The sequence below is a fragment of the Artemia sp. Qi Xiang Cuo genome, chromosome 20, assembly GCF_049724085.1.
Source record: "Artemia sp. Qi Xiang Cuo chromosome 20, ASM4972408v1, whole genome shotgun sequence".
Lineage (NCBI taxonomy): Eukaryota > Metazoa > Arthropoda > Branchiopoda > Anostraca > Artemiidae > Artemia > Artemia sp. Qi Xiang Cuo.
Window position 1 is genome coordinate 6264290 of NC_142813.1, and position 15031 is coordinate 6279320.

Consider the following 15031-nt stretch of genomic DNA (forward strand, 5'->3'; position numbering starts at 1 on the left):
ATATATATATATGTGGCTAGTGTAAAAGGAGGTGTTTCCAAGCGTGGCGGAACTCGCATAAACAGAAAGCCTGATACGCGTGGAAAAAATATTTGGTTCCTTGAGAAAACCTTTAAATTCCTTTGCATAATGCGGAATACCTTTCTAATGCGGAAAAGAAAATTCAGGGAAACTAAGGTTCAAGGTTAGCACAATGCGAAGAACCCTTTAGGTAAATCAAAAGCTACGCAAATATTACCTTCCCATGAAAGGTCTTGATTTTCAACTCCATCGAACAAAAACATCTGCTCCCGGCCCGGTCTGCGTATTGTTTAGTTTCCCTAGAAAGACCAAAGAGGACTCGTCCATCTTTTTCCTCCCTTATTGTTATCAGTTGGTTTCATCTGGCGTCTGGAGCATCAACATCCTCTAGCAACTCATAATATTGTCGAAATTGGTGATTACGTCATCGTGTGTGAAAAATCCGACATTCCTGCCCGATATTCCGGACGTACCTGAGGAAGACGATAATGGCGAAGACCAGGCCGGAGATCCAGGAGTAACAACCAGCATCGCCAAAGCGGAATAATTGTACAGTATTTTCGGGGGTTGATTTAACTACTAAAGAAACGTTGACCCACAAAACTTATCCGGCATATGAAAAGGAGTTTGAAATCTAAGTTTACCCGATCAGGCCCAGATTCTTATCACCTCTATCTTAGGGCCCTCCTCCACAGTTTAGCGAAGGAAAAACAGAGGAGGGTTATAAACAAAATATTCAGGCGAAAAAAAAAATAATTTCATTGGAAGTTCATTCACCGCGCTGCCAACGCGGTGAAATTGCACTGTTTTTCGTAGAGCTTAGATGCCCTTCTAGAATGCGGAACAATTGGAAATCTGTTGGAACAATCAAATTTTCTGCTACATTTTGGTTTTACTTGCCCTTTATAGACTCGGATATTAGTGAAAGTTTTACTTTATCGTAAATTTTCAGCACAGTTTATTTATTTCAAAGTACAGGCAACACTATTAACAGCTCTATCTGAAGATGTTCTTCTGTTACATGACCTTTTTTTTTAATAATATTTTTTTTTAAAAATTTTTATTTTTTTTATTTTTTTTTTTTTTTTTTATTTTTTTTTTTATTAATTTTTTTTTATTTTTTTTTTTTTTTTAATTTTTTTTTTTTTTTTTATTTATTTAAGAAACACTCGACCAAAACATGGTATCTTTTAGTCGATCAATTAGTTATAACGTAAAGTAATCAAATTACGGTCAGCACAACTAAGATCTGTCAACGAGCACAAAAGTTACGAGCACATCTATCAAAATTACGAATCAGAGTTACGAATTGTTAAAAGCATGAACAAAGCATATATACATATATTTGGCCTGCTGTACATATATTTCACCTTCCCTAAGGGCCAAACTTATGTGAACATATAATTACATAGTAATTATTACAGTTTGGTAGTGAGTGATTCTGTTAGTTGTACCCCTAATAAACCCCAGCTGCAGGACACCCTTACACACCAATTTAAGCATAAATCTCTTGATGTCAAGAGAATATTGTCAATCAAGTTTCCTGGATTTAAAAGTGCAGTTCTGGAGAATTTGTTAAACACCTTATGTGCATATTCATTAACTTGTTTATGGTAAAAAATCATAATACCGTAACTCTTTTAAGACAAATTCTATACCGGTTTTAAAGATTCAAAAACGTTTTTCAAAATTACCTACCCTTTTTACGTTCTTACCATTTTTACTGAAATCATTTACCCTTCTTACCATTCTCATTGCCTAGAAGGTAGTGCACTTTACTTACCCCTCCGGCACAGGAACTTTCTTTTGCGCTTTGGGTGCCACAGGGTTGAGGTCTCCGCTGAAAAGTGACGCCAGAAAATCCAAGGTGGAATCCAATTCTCCAGCATCATAAGATCTCTCTAGGTGTTTACAAAGGACTAGATTGGCACTGGTCCTTTCTTGAATATCAATATCACCACTGCTTGACCAGGCAGAAAAACGATCCATCAAATAAGAATTTAGCTAAAACAAGAGACAAAAACGATTATGAAAATTTTACTTTTAAATTTTTACGTTCAAGGTGGATTCGTAGATACAAGGTGAATAGCAGCTGAATCTTCGCTTGAAAACGCTTGTAACGTCTGTGATTACGCTTGGAAACGTAAAATTTGTCATTTTTACTTTTTATCTTAAAGCAGTGGCGGATCCAGGGGGTGCGCGCCCGCTCTAAGAGTGTAATTTACTTAACTAACGCAAGTTTGCGTTAATTTAACTTGCTCCTAACGAAGTTTATATGGAGATATTAAGGTTTATAAGGAGATATTAAGTTTATCGGATCAACCTATTTTGCCCCCCCCCCCCCAAAAAAAGTCCTGGATCCGCCCTTGTCTTAGAGGGAGGGGCCAGTGTTCCAAGAAGAGGTGGGTTCGGTGTTCCTAGACAGGAAGGGGGTGAAAGACGAGAGCTGAGATTTTTTTTTGCTCGATATCTCTACACCCGGCAAATGGATATTTGCCAGCTATTTGGGTTGTTACTCTACACCAAAAACGTGAATACAGCTAGAATAAAAAACAAAGAAAATTATAACTATTCATTTTTCAATGTATGCATATTAATTAGAATCCTAGATAAAAGTTACCAAGCAAATACTCTCACTTGCGGCTTTTCAAGTAATTACAATTGATTATACGCTTCGCTGTAAATGTATAAGTCACCAGTTTAACTTTTTATCTGAGAGGGAGGGGCCCAGTAATCCTAAATAGGGGTAGGGGTGGAAGGCGGGAGCTGCACGAGCCTCTACTCTCCGCAAATAGATCATTGTCAGCTATCTGGGTTATTATTCTACACCAAAAAACTTGAATACAAATAAATAAAAAACTATGACAATTATGATTATTCATTTTTCAATTTATACATACTAGATAGATCTCTAGATACATGCTGCTATGCAAATGCTCTCATTTGCGGCTTTTCAATTAATAAATAAATAAATACGCTTTACTACGAATCTACTTTGCTGTGTGTGCGTGTGTGTGTGTGTGTGCGTGCGTGTGTGTGTGTGTGTGTGTGTGTGTGCGTGAGCGAGTGTGAGTGAGTGAGTGTGGGTGTGTGTGTGAGTGTGAGTGTGAGTGTGTGTGTGTGTGTGTGTGTTTGTGTGTGTGTGTGTGTGTGTGTCTGTGTGTGTGTGTTTGTGTGTGTGTGTGTGTGTGTGTGTGTGTGTGTGTGTGTGTGTGTGTGTGTGTGTGTGTGTGTGTGTGTGTGTGTGTGTGTGCGTGTGTGTGTGTGTATGCATATTTAAAAAATAGACCCCCCCCCAATAAAAAAATGTTTGTCTGACTCGTAAAAACGTAATTAAAACTGATATAAACAAATTTGTTATGTGTTTATGAGGTTTTTTTTTGTGTATCCTCCCCCCCCCCACTGAAAAATAATCCTGGGTACGCCTTGGACAAGTGCCAAGATTGGACAAGCTTTACTGTAAACATAGTCACCTTTGTAGTCACCGTTACTACGTTACTAGATACAAATTCTCTAGATACGTCACCTTTAGATACAAATTCTTATCTGAGCCCCCCCCCCTCTGAATTTGTCCGGAGGTTGTTCCTAGAGAGAGAGTTGAAGGTGGGAGCTAAGTTTTATTTTTTACTTGATACCTCTATTCCTGAAATTATAACATTGAATTCTCTAGATACATCTCTAGATACGTCACCTCTAGATACAAATTCTTATCTGAGCCCCCCCCCCCCTCTCTGAATTTGTCCGGAGGTTGTTCCTAGAGAGGGTTGAAGGTGGGAGCTAAGTTTTATTTTTTACTTTATACCTCTATTCCTGAAATTATAACATTGAATTCTCTAGATACATCTCTAGATATGTCACCTCTAGATACTAATTCTTATCTGAGCCCCCCCCCCTCTGAATTTGTCCGGAGGTTGTTCCTAGAGAGAGGGTTGAAGGTGGGAGCTAAGTTTTATTCTTTACTTGATACCTCTATTCCTGAAATTATAACATTGAATTCTCTAGATACGTCACCTCTAGATAAAAATTCTTATCTGAGCCCCCCCCCTCTCTGAATTTGTCCGGAGGTTGTTCCTAGAGAGAGGGTTGAAGGTGGGAGCTAAGTTTTATTTTTTACTTTATACCTCTATTCCTGAAATTATAACATTGAATTTTTTATGCTGTAAATATAAAAAAAAATGTCTGTAATATAATTTGTTTTCTATAAAAGGCAAAGGATGCAATCTTTATAAAAAATGAATCGACGCTTAACCGGAAACGTAAAATTTGTCAGTTATACGTAGGAGCCAATTTCCTTTTTTATTTGAAGGTCTGTATTCCTAGAAACAGGGTTGGTGGTAGAAGATTGAAGCTAGCATTTTTTTTTACGTGACACCCCTGCGCCTGGAAAACGGATATTTACAAGGTATCTGGGTAGTTATTCTACACCGAAAAAAGGCAGCCTCTTGGGTCCAAGTCCAGGGCCTAGATTACCCTGTTTTCCAAAACTGTACCTCTTTGGCCAAATTGATGATTAACTGATCGCTGAATTGATCTAGAAGTGTCAAAACACCTAAACATCCTTAGACCCTTGAGATATAGTCCAAAGAGCATTGGCGACTTATAAGAGTGGGAACTGGCAAAAATAATCATCAATGCCATCTAGCCGTTTTGCGTTTCTTGACATTTTTTTTTTCCAATTTTGGAATTACGATTTTTCAGAAACTGATATCAGACTTATGACTACGCTAACCGCTGTTTGATAGCAAAAAGGTAGAAACGCAATTAAAAAATTCATTTTCTTAATCTGAGGGTATGGTAACGAACTAAACGCCGGTTTAAAGCTAATATTCTGGGAGATCTATTGGTATAGCTTTGGTTCTGTTTAGTGAAATTTACAAGGTCAAACAAAAAAGAACAACATTTTTGCCCATCCTTTTTGCTGCTAAAGTACTTACGAGACTTCGGTTCTTTTTCCCCTGTGCTACTACGATTTTTCACCAAGGTTTTCTCCTGAACAACCGAGGCTTATCTTAGGGCTCAAAAGCGGAGTTTCTACCTCTTTGCGCCATCTTTATCATTTAAACTGAACTTTTATTCAAAATGGTTATAAACCAACTTTACGAATTTCGATTACAAGGTTGAAACAAGACACCAGGGTAATTGATTACGCCTTTACTGATTGCCTTTCCCCTTCTCAGCCTTCTCGGTGGGAGGGGGGGGGGGGTGAAGAATCTTCTTTTGGACATGTTGTCTGAACTGCAGTGGGTCGGCGGTCGTTTTCTTAACCAACACTAGCAAAAACGCACTTGTACAACGTCAGGTTTTAGACGTCACAACGTCTAAAACCGTCACAACGTCTAAAACCTAAAATGTGGTACAACGTCACATTTAGAGGAGACATAAACCTGTAGATCTTTACTACTACTACTACTAACAACTCACCGCAGCACCAAGCCACCTGAGGCCAACACAGCCACGCACGCTCCTCCTCCATCCCAATCTATTCAAAGCCCCCCTCTTCACACCCTCCCACGAATCTTTTTTTATGACGTCCTCAGATATTTACCGTAGACATAAACGCGTAGATATAAACCCGTAGACATAAACCCATAGAAATAAAAACCCTTAGAAATAAAACCCGTACACATAGAATCCGTAGACATAAAACCCGTAGACATAAACCCGTTGAAATAAAACCCGTAGACATAGACCAGTAGAACTCGTACGATGCACATCGTTGAAGTTTTCAAACGGAATAACAGGTTTGTGATCCAACGACTTTCGGACCATTAGCAATTGAACCAGTTTCATGGAAGAAGCGTCCATCCATCTTTAACTTTAGATTTAACAGTTAAGGCATGAGTGTACTTTTGATTTGTTCAGCTGAGAGGCATCGTTCGACAAAACAAACTATATCATTAGAAACTACGAATACTACTACTAATAACTCACTGCAGCAACAAGCCGCCATAGGCCAACACAGCAACGTACTCTCCTCCTTCATCTTAGTCTTTTCAAATCCTCCCTCTTTACACCCTCCCAGGAAGTTCCCATTCCACTTAAATCTTTCTTTACGATTCAGTGTTGATTCACAGTTCAAAGAGAGAACACCTAAGAGGATTATAAATTGAAATCTAGTTGGCTTTGAACTTGACCTAGTTTTCGATATCAGTTAATTAAGAGCTTCTACTTGCCAAGTGACCTTGTTTGACTGGTTTGCTGGCGTGCTGACTACAAGCCTAAGGAATATTGCCAATTGAAGTTAAATTACAGCCGCATTTTTTTTGGAAAAGTGGGGGGTTTAATATTGCCCTTGCGTGTAAGTCTTCGTTTTATGTTTTTCTAAGCTAGATTTTCTCCTGAGCAGCTATTATAGCACATTTAATCAACACTGGCGGTAACCCAATCATCGTTTGAAAAAGCAATTAAGGACTTGAAAGAACGCCTGATTTCAATTTCTAATGATCAATCTTCGATCAAAGCGCACCAGGCTGGAGTTTCTTCCAAGCTCGATACAGTTATGTCCGACATACAGTCACTCAGGCAAAGCTTAGCAGATAAAGATGCTCAAATAGTTGAGCTACGATCTTCTATTGAAAGCCATCTAGCTGAGCGTGTGAAACTCGAAAAAAGGTTGCTTAATCTAGAAGTTAAAGATCGTCAGCTGAATTTAATTATTCACGGCCTGCCAAAAGAGAAATCAGGCCAATTTCTTACCGAAAATATTGAGACTTTATTCAAAGAGAAATTAGAGATTGAAAAAGACATTCCTCTTAAAAAAGTGTACCGCATAAAGAGTGTTAGCCCCATTACAGTTAGAAACAACAAACAAGCTGGAGTATCGCCTGTTCTTATTTCTTGTGCGAATAATTTGGACTGGTAAATGTTATTGGGCAATGTACGCAAACTTAAAGGAAGCAGTATGAGAATATGTACTGATTCGCCGCCTTCACTAAATGCCCTACGCAATGAGCTTTTGGCCAAGGCACGTGATCTTAAAGCTCAGCAAATATCCAAGTTCACGCGAGTGAAACAATCCGGGGCCAGACTATTGCTGCAAACTAGAAACGATATTACTGGCCCATGGGTAACACATGACGAATGCTAATATTAGTTGTATCTATATAATGATTTGTCAGATTGATTATGTTTTTTTTTTATTATTCAGTATATAGTCTATGCTGCTTAGGAATGTGAAGATCGATAAGTAAAGTGTCCTACTTAAAAAAAAAAGTGTATTTATCTCGTTCTCTATGTTCTTCTTCCTTTCTTTTTGCTCTTTTCGTTCCTGTGCTTTCCTTTTTTCCGTATTTTTCACTTATTTCCAAATCCCTGCTCATCTATCTCTGAGCTCCTAGGCCTAAATCCATTAAAATTGGTTCAGTTTTCTTGCCATATATCTTTTGTTTCAGAAATTCTACAGGAACGTACAGCCGTTGACTTTTTTCCACTGTGTCGCCCCGGCCCACCGCCAAGTGGAGAATACGGGTGAGTTATTTTTTCTTATAATTTGAATAGTGGTGGCTGTGGTGGAACTCGCGAAAGGTTGAGTGAGTTGGAGGAGAGACCCTTGAATTCATCACAGATTCTTTTATGCACTGATAGAGAGGATGAAAACACTTATGATTATTTTATTAATAATTTACCCATGAACAAATACCTTTCTCTAGGAATGATTATGAGTAAACCAACAAAGAAGTGTCTGAGAACAGCATTTCTAAAGTTCGGCTGCTAAACAATTTGTAGAAAAGTTCGATGAACTTAGCTCGCTGATGACCCAAAGAAAGTGTAAGTTAATGATGTTGGGTGATTTGAATATTGATATTAGTAATGTACATAGGGATGTGAATTCAATGCTTTCGAAAAATGTTGCCGTTGACTTTGTAACGATTTGTATGTCCGCGGGTTTGCTTCCAACATGCCGGATCCCGACGAGAATCACGGAGTCGTCAGCGTCGTTAATTGACAATATTTTCACAAATTTAGAGACACTGGGCTGTAACGTTATAGTTGATGATACTTCTGACCATTTTACGATCCTCTGCAACCTTGAAACGGGTCCCTCCCCTAAACCCTCTTCATTGAGGTCAAGAAGACTGGACGCTGCTTCGATTGATAAACTGAAAAGTTTACTGTCCCAAGTCGACCGGTCTCCCTGCTTAGAATGTGACGACGTGGACAAAGCTACAGAATACTTCATCAATCAGTTTGAAATAGTACTTAATAAGGCATGTCCTTTATCAAGCAGGCAACCTAGGCGTTATATTAAACCAAAGAAACCATGGATTACAGCTGCTGTTCTGTCCTCTATCCATACCAAAAATAACCTCTTCAGGAAATTCATGGCAGATCCTACACATGAAAATCAGGCCAAATTTCGGCAGTACAGAAATTGTCTGACAAAGTTACTGCGACAAGCGAAGCAGTCATACTATCTTCATGAATTTCAAAATGCTGAAGGGTCCCCAAAACTTGGTTGATTATTAATGAATGCCTTGGGAAAAAGAAAATGAAAAGCCTTCCGGAAGAGATATTATCACCAAAAGACAAGAAAATTGTTAAAGGAAAGCGAAATGTTGTCGGTGCCCTAAATGAGCACTTCGCAAATATTGGTCACGTAACATCGCTTGAGGCACCAACTCGACGTTTACCCGATTCAGCATATTCTGCTTACATGCCGCCTCCATCGGATTGCTCTCTTTTCCTAACGCCGGTCTCAGCAGATGAATTACTGCAAGTTATATACCAACTGAAGAATGGGTCGTCGGAAGGTACGGATGGCTCGTCGACAAGCCTATTAAAACGGATAATGCCTGATGTTACAGAATTTTTAGTTCATGTTATCAACTTACGTTTTTCAAGTGGACGTTTCCCAGCTTGTTTAAAGTCTGCACGTGTTTTAGCCCTGCATAAGGGTGATGACATGAAAGATCCAACAAACTACAGGCCAATCTCGATCCTATCTTCATTCGCAAAGGTAATTGAACGATATCTTTACAACCGTATAGTGAAGTTTTTTGATAAGAGGGGATGTTTTAATGACCTTCAGTTTGGGTTTAGGAAGGGTCATAGCTCTGAACATGCGATTCTGACTCTCACACGGTTTATACACGACACTGTGGATAAAAAAGAAATTCCAGCTACTATATTTATAGATATCAAGAAAGCATTTGATACTATTTGTCTTGCAATTTTGCTTCGTAAACTGGAAAATTATGGTACTTGTGAACCGGCAAACTCTCTGATTGACTCATTTTTAATAGGGCGCAGTCAGTTTGAGGATGGTGGAAATACTACCTCTTCACTACTTGGTATCACTGGTCAAGTGGGCGTTCCTCAAGGGTCCATACTTGGACCTGTACTGTTTCTAATTTATGTAAACGACATCAACAGGGCGCTGGATGATCTCGGGTTAAATGTCCTATTCGCTGACGATACGGCCTGCATAGTGAGCGGTACTGATGAAAGATCGCTTAAGAAGAATTTGTTGGCAGCTTTCGAGAGGATAGAAACTTGGTTTTGTGCAAATAAATTATCTGTTAATATGCCAAAAACCAAGTTCATGATTTTCTCTCGTACTGACCAGTCATTACCTGAACTTAGTAGACTACCCATTGATGAATATACTTATTTGGAGCGTGTATCTACTATGAGATATTTAGGTGTGCTAGTTGATCAGAATATGAGTTGGAAGGAACACATTGCTAAATTGCGGATGAAGTTGGGAAGGAATGTTGGAATATTGCGGCATTTGAAATTTATTCTACCTTTTCATGCGATGAGATCGGTATATTTTGCCCTAGTCCATTCTTACCTAAGTTATTGTCCCCTGATTTTTCTGAATACATTTAAAACTCATATAAAACCACTTCAAAGGTAACAAAATAAAGCACTGCGTATTCTGAAAACTTTCCTTCCCTCCCCAATGTCCCTACCATCAAAATTACCAAATAAAAGTATATTTTCTTTCCTTAATATATTACCAGTGGAATTATTATTATCTTTTCATGGATTAATGTTTTGTGTCAAGTATTTTGCTAAAATTCTACCGAAAATTTTCTATGCTATGGATCTATTTAATCAACGTGAGCACGATTATGGAACGAGGGGAAATTCTAAGTATGTTGAACCCCGAGCTTGCACTGAGAGATCGAGGTTCTCACTCAGGCACTGCATAACCAAACATTGGGAATGTGCATGGGTCGGGTCTTAATATTAGTCTTTCTGTTGGTACACTGCGGGGTCATTTAAAAAATCTTTTACTAACCCTTTGATCATTTTATTTAATTTCATTTTTTTTTAATTTTTTTTTAAATTCAGTTATGGTCTTCCCGCTGGCACATTCTATTGGTAGGGTTTCCCCACGGCTTCACTTCACTATTTTTGGTGTTTTGTTTTAGTTTGTTCTCCATTTGGCTGCTGGCTTGGGGTGATGCTTGGTAAGTCTTACATTTTTCTTTCTTTTTTTATCTATTTACAAAAGTGTGATTATGTAGAAATGCAGTTATATATTATGTTTTTGTTGTTTTTATTTGTTATTGGTTGCCTGGTAATACGAGCTAGACTCTCAGCCGGGCATACCCATATTGTAGTTGTATTTAGTTTATAAATAAAAGAACCTGAACGACATTCTCCCACCCCAAAGAAGGACGACCTTCTTTCCGTTTAGCCCTTGACGGTTGGCCGAAAAGGACGATCTTCGGCAATCTGTCATTCTTCATTCACATAACGTGCCTTAGCCATCTCAACCTTTCTCTCATTATAGCCCTACAAAACGGGATTGAACCACACTTTTCGTACAGCCTACAATTAAAACCTTTTTGCTCTCAACTGGCGTAATGTTGCCAAAACGGATTTTGCTTAGTGTTTTTTTTACTTATTCATACTAGCGCCACTTTCAACATATTGTTCACCACAGTTCAACATACTGTACTGAAAACATACCATGAAAACGCCAAACACTAGATGGCGTTAGTGGTTTTTTTTTATTGGCACTAGCGCCACTTTAAATATATTGTAAGTTACTCAAACTCTGAAATAATTCAGACAAAAATCACTGAAGCAAATATAAGGAAATATGGCTTCTTCATATTTTTGACTTCATAATCTATGAATACTAAAATAGTATATTGACAAACACCATTTTTCTTATTTGTTGAAATGTATTCGTACCATCCAATTATATAAAACCTATTCGACATCAAGAAATACTAGCTTCAAAGGAATTTTTTAAAGTTTTGTTTCAAATAAAGAAATAATATTAACATTGTTAAACTTAACAAGACGAAGAATGGTCAAGTGACCACAGGCATATAGTCTAGACAATACCATTAAATATAATGAAGGGTCTCAATAGTCTAAATTAACCAAATTCACATAGATAAACTCATTAAAAAGATGGACATAAAAGTTAACAAGAAAATGAATAAAGACAGGAAAGTCCTTAATATGAAAGAAAGTCGAGAGACACTCGAAAAATGAAGAGAAATATTAGGCTAGTTGATTTTTTTTTTTTTCACTGAGAAATGATAAAAGCCGAGGTAATTTTTTCTATTTTCGTACACATTTTTTTCCACTGAGAAAAAAAAATTAATTTTAAGCTAATTTTTAGATTTTATCCCTAAATAATTTTCGTAATTGTTTATTTTTTTTAAGATTTAAGCCTAAATTAGCCAAATTCAAATAAATAAATCAACTCATCAAAAAGACAGAGACATAAAAATTAAAAGATAATGAATAAGGATAGTCCTTAAGATGAAGGAAAGTCGTGAAGCATTCAAAAAGTGAGGAGAAATATTAGGCTAACTGATCTTTTTTTTTCACTGAGAAATGAAAAAAATCAACGAGGTATTTTTTTCTTTCTTTTATCGTAAATAATTTTTTTACTGTGAATAAAAATAAATTTTTGGCTTTCATTTTTAGATTCCACCACCTTTACCCTTTTATTACAAAGGTAGCTCAACTTTGATTTACCCGATTTTATTTTTTGGGTTTCTTGGATAATTTTTATTAATGTAAGTAAAAAAAAGGTGAATCTTTATTACTACGAATATTAACAACTCACCGCAGCACCAAGCCGCCTGAGGCTAAGCTACGCACGCTCCTCCTCCTTCCCAATCTATTCAAAGCCTCCCTTTTTACCCCCCCCCCCCACGAAGTTCCCATTTCCTTTAAATCTTTCTCTATGACGTCCTCCCACCCCAGATGAGGACAACCTGCTTTCCGTTTAGCAGTAGACGGTTGGCCAAAAAGGACAATCTTTGGCAATCTGTCATTCTTCATCCGCACAACGTGCCCTAGCCATCTCAACCTTTCTTTCATTATAGCCCTAGAGAGCGGTATTGAACCACATTTTTTACAGCCTATTGTTTGAAATATGGTCAGTCAGCCGGGTATCCAGAACAATCCTTAAGCAATTTCTCTGGAAAACATCTAGCAAATCTTCATCCGCTTTTCGGAGCGTCCATGCTTCGGAGCCATATTTGACCGCTGTCATCACTGTAGCTTCTAATATTCTAATCTTGGTTTGCAGACTTATCTTCCTATTCTTCCAAACTTTTTTAAATGTGAAAAAACACCCTGAGCCTTGGCTATTCTACTTTTAACATCTTCACTGCTCCCACCGTCTTTACTAATAATACTACCAAGGTAATTGAAGCTGCCCACCTGATTAATATTTTCGTTACCCAACGTCACCGATTCATCTTAATACAACAGTTATAATAAAATTTCAACTTTAGCCAACAGAGGGCGGAGATCGGTGTGCCAATTTAATACATTGAACATAAAGATAAAATTAATACCTCAAAGTAATACATCTTCAGACAAATATAACAACAGAACAAGAAAACAAGCAGCAAAAAAAGTATTTTCTTGCCCTTTAATTTTCTGGCTATGAAGGTCTTTTATTTACCTTTCTTCGTATGTTCTTTAGAACTTAAATGAATTGTGTACTCGGCAGACTTGTACACGTTTTTTTTGGCGAAGGGGGGGGAATAATAAGTAAAAATTATGTAATATTTCGAATAAGAAAGGCTTCGAAACTAAAAATAAGAATTAGAACTTTGAAGGGGGAGGGGCTTCAAAGCTCCCCTTTCATACCACCTCTACTTGGAATATGAAATGCTTTTGCTTGATTTATTTTTCTCATAATCAAAGCTTTAAATACTATATTTAAAAGGAAAATTCAAAAATGTCTACAGAAAAACCGTCCTTTTCCTAACCCATTGGATGGCTGAAAATTGACCTCGTTGGCCTTTGCCCTTCAAGTTTTTTTGTGACTTTTTTCATTTATATTAATTTTATCTCTATATTTATTATTTTATAATTATATTTTATTATTAATTATTTATTATTATTATTGTTTTTATTATTATTATTGTTTTTATTATTTAATTTTTACTTTATTTCCTATTTTCAACCTAACTTTTTTGTGAATTTTATCTTTATATTTAGATAGATAGATAGATATTTATTGCAATAAAAGCCACTTTGGGCCATGGCAAAAAAAGGAAAATCACACAAAATAATAACAATTATAATTCTACACAAAAATGTGTATAATTCACACAAAATAATAATAATAACAATATATTATTATTCTATAATTCTATTTTATTATTAATAATTCTATTATTATTATTATTTTATTTTTATATTATATTTATTTTTATTTTATTTACTACTTTTAAGCTAAAGATCGAAAGATTGGAGTTTTTATTTCACATAAGCTCCTCATTATGGTTCCAAATATACACTTAATTAAAATTAAAGTTCTGGAAGGATCTAAATAATATTTGATGCAATTATATTTTTTTTTTACACACCCCCCACCCCACTTTCCTTTTAGATAACTAACTGATTCCATAAAGTGTTAGCTGCGTGAAGCCAAAATTTGGGCAAAAATCCACAGATAATATAATAAGACACATATGTAATTGATTATATATTACAATATATTACAGCAAATATATAAAAAATAATATAATTTGAATTATATAATATAAAAAATAATGACATTAGGACACAAATCTTAAACGAATTCTATATTAAGAAATTCTTGATTACTAAATTACATTTAGGCACTTAACTGAACTCAAAATTCGGAAATAATCTAAATAATATTTTTAGACCAATAATGTATTTTAGAAAATTACATATATTTTTAAATAAATAATTTATACAACAGACAAATAATAACACACCGAAACAGAAACAAATATTTGTAACAAGTATTATAAAATACTATCAGCTATAAATTAATTTCTAAGTCTGACACTATTTATATTATATGTATAATAGAATAGAATTTATTTGCGCTAAAAGCCCAAAGGCCATGGCAAAAAATATAAACAAAGAACCATTACAAAGAAATTGTACATAACCAAACATAATCCTTCAGAAATCTACTTCTATGATTCATCGCGAGACGAAGGAATCGTGCCAAGCTTCTGATACCCATAAAACACTCATTCGCACACACATTCACCAAGCACTCAAAATCATAAACCCCCCTACCAAACACTTCCAGTCTCCAATCACTCTATTCTTCACGTTCACACATCAAGTGATACGCGCTCTCATCTAAACCTCCACACATAGGACTAAACTAAGGACCACCCTTTGACTTCCCCCCCCCCCGATAAACTTTCTTCTTTATATTACCCATATACTTTTTTACACCATTCAACGTGAAATCCAGTCAATGAAGTAAAACTGGATTCCTATTTAAAACTAAGCTTTACTCTGCTTCCTTTTGTTAGTACAGCAAACACAAGTTAAGTCACTTACCTGTCTAACTTCCTCCAAATCTTCTGTTCCTCGTGCAGTTACCAGCATATGCGAGTAAAGTTTGAGGGCATTATGGGCAAATACTGATTGTATATGCCCGGGGAAGCTGCTGACTTTAGGGGATAGCATTGCTTTAAGAATAGCCTTTTGATTGGGAACATACCTGAAAACATACATGAAGTTTGATTACGGAATAGGAAGTTGGCATATATCCAATATTTTATGAGTTTATGAGGTTAGG

The 15031-nt window shown here is 36.4% G+C and overlaps 1 protein-coding gene across 2 annotated transcripts in view; it reads right to left on the minus strand.

Moving 5' to 3' along the window:
- The window catches only part of g (adaptor-related protein complex 3, delta 1 subunit-like garnet), a 204628-nt gene that overhangs the window by 126134 nt on the left and 63463 nt on the right, over positions 1 to 15031 (minus strand). For both annotated transcript variants that reach the window (XM_089105783.1, XM_089105784.1), the window contains exons 11-12: positions 14791 to 14953; positions 1805 to 2025 (exon numbers count right to left, since the gene is read on the minus strand). In XM_089105783.1, coding sequence (XP_088961909.1) covers positions 1805 to 2025; positions 14791 to 14953 — 384 coding nt within the window. The remainder of the gene's footprint in view (positions 1 to 1804; positions 2026 to 14790; positions 14954 to 15031) is intronic.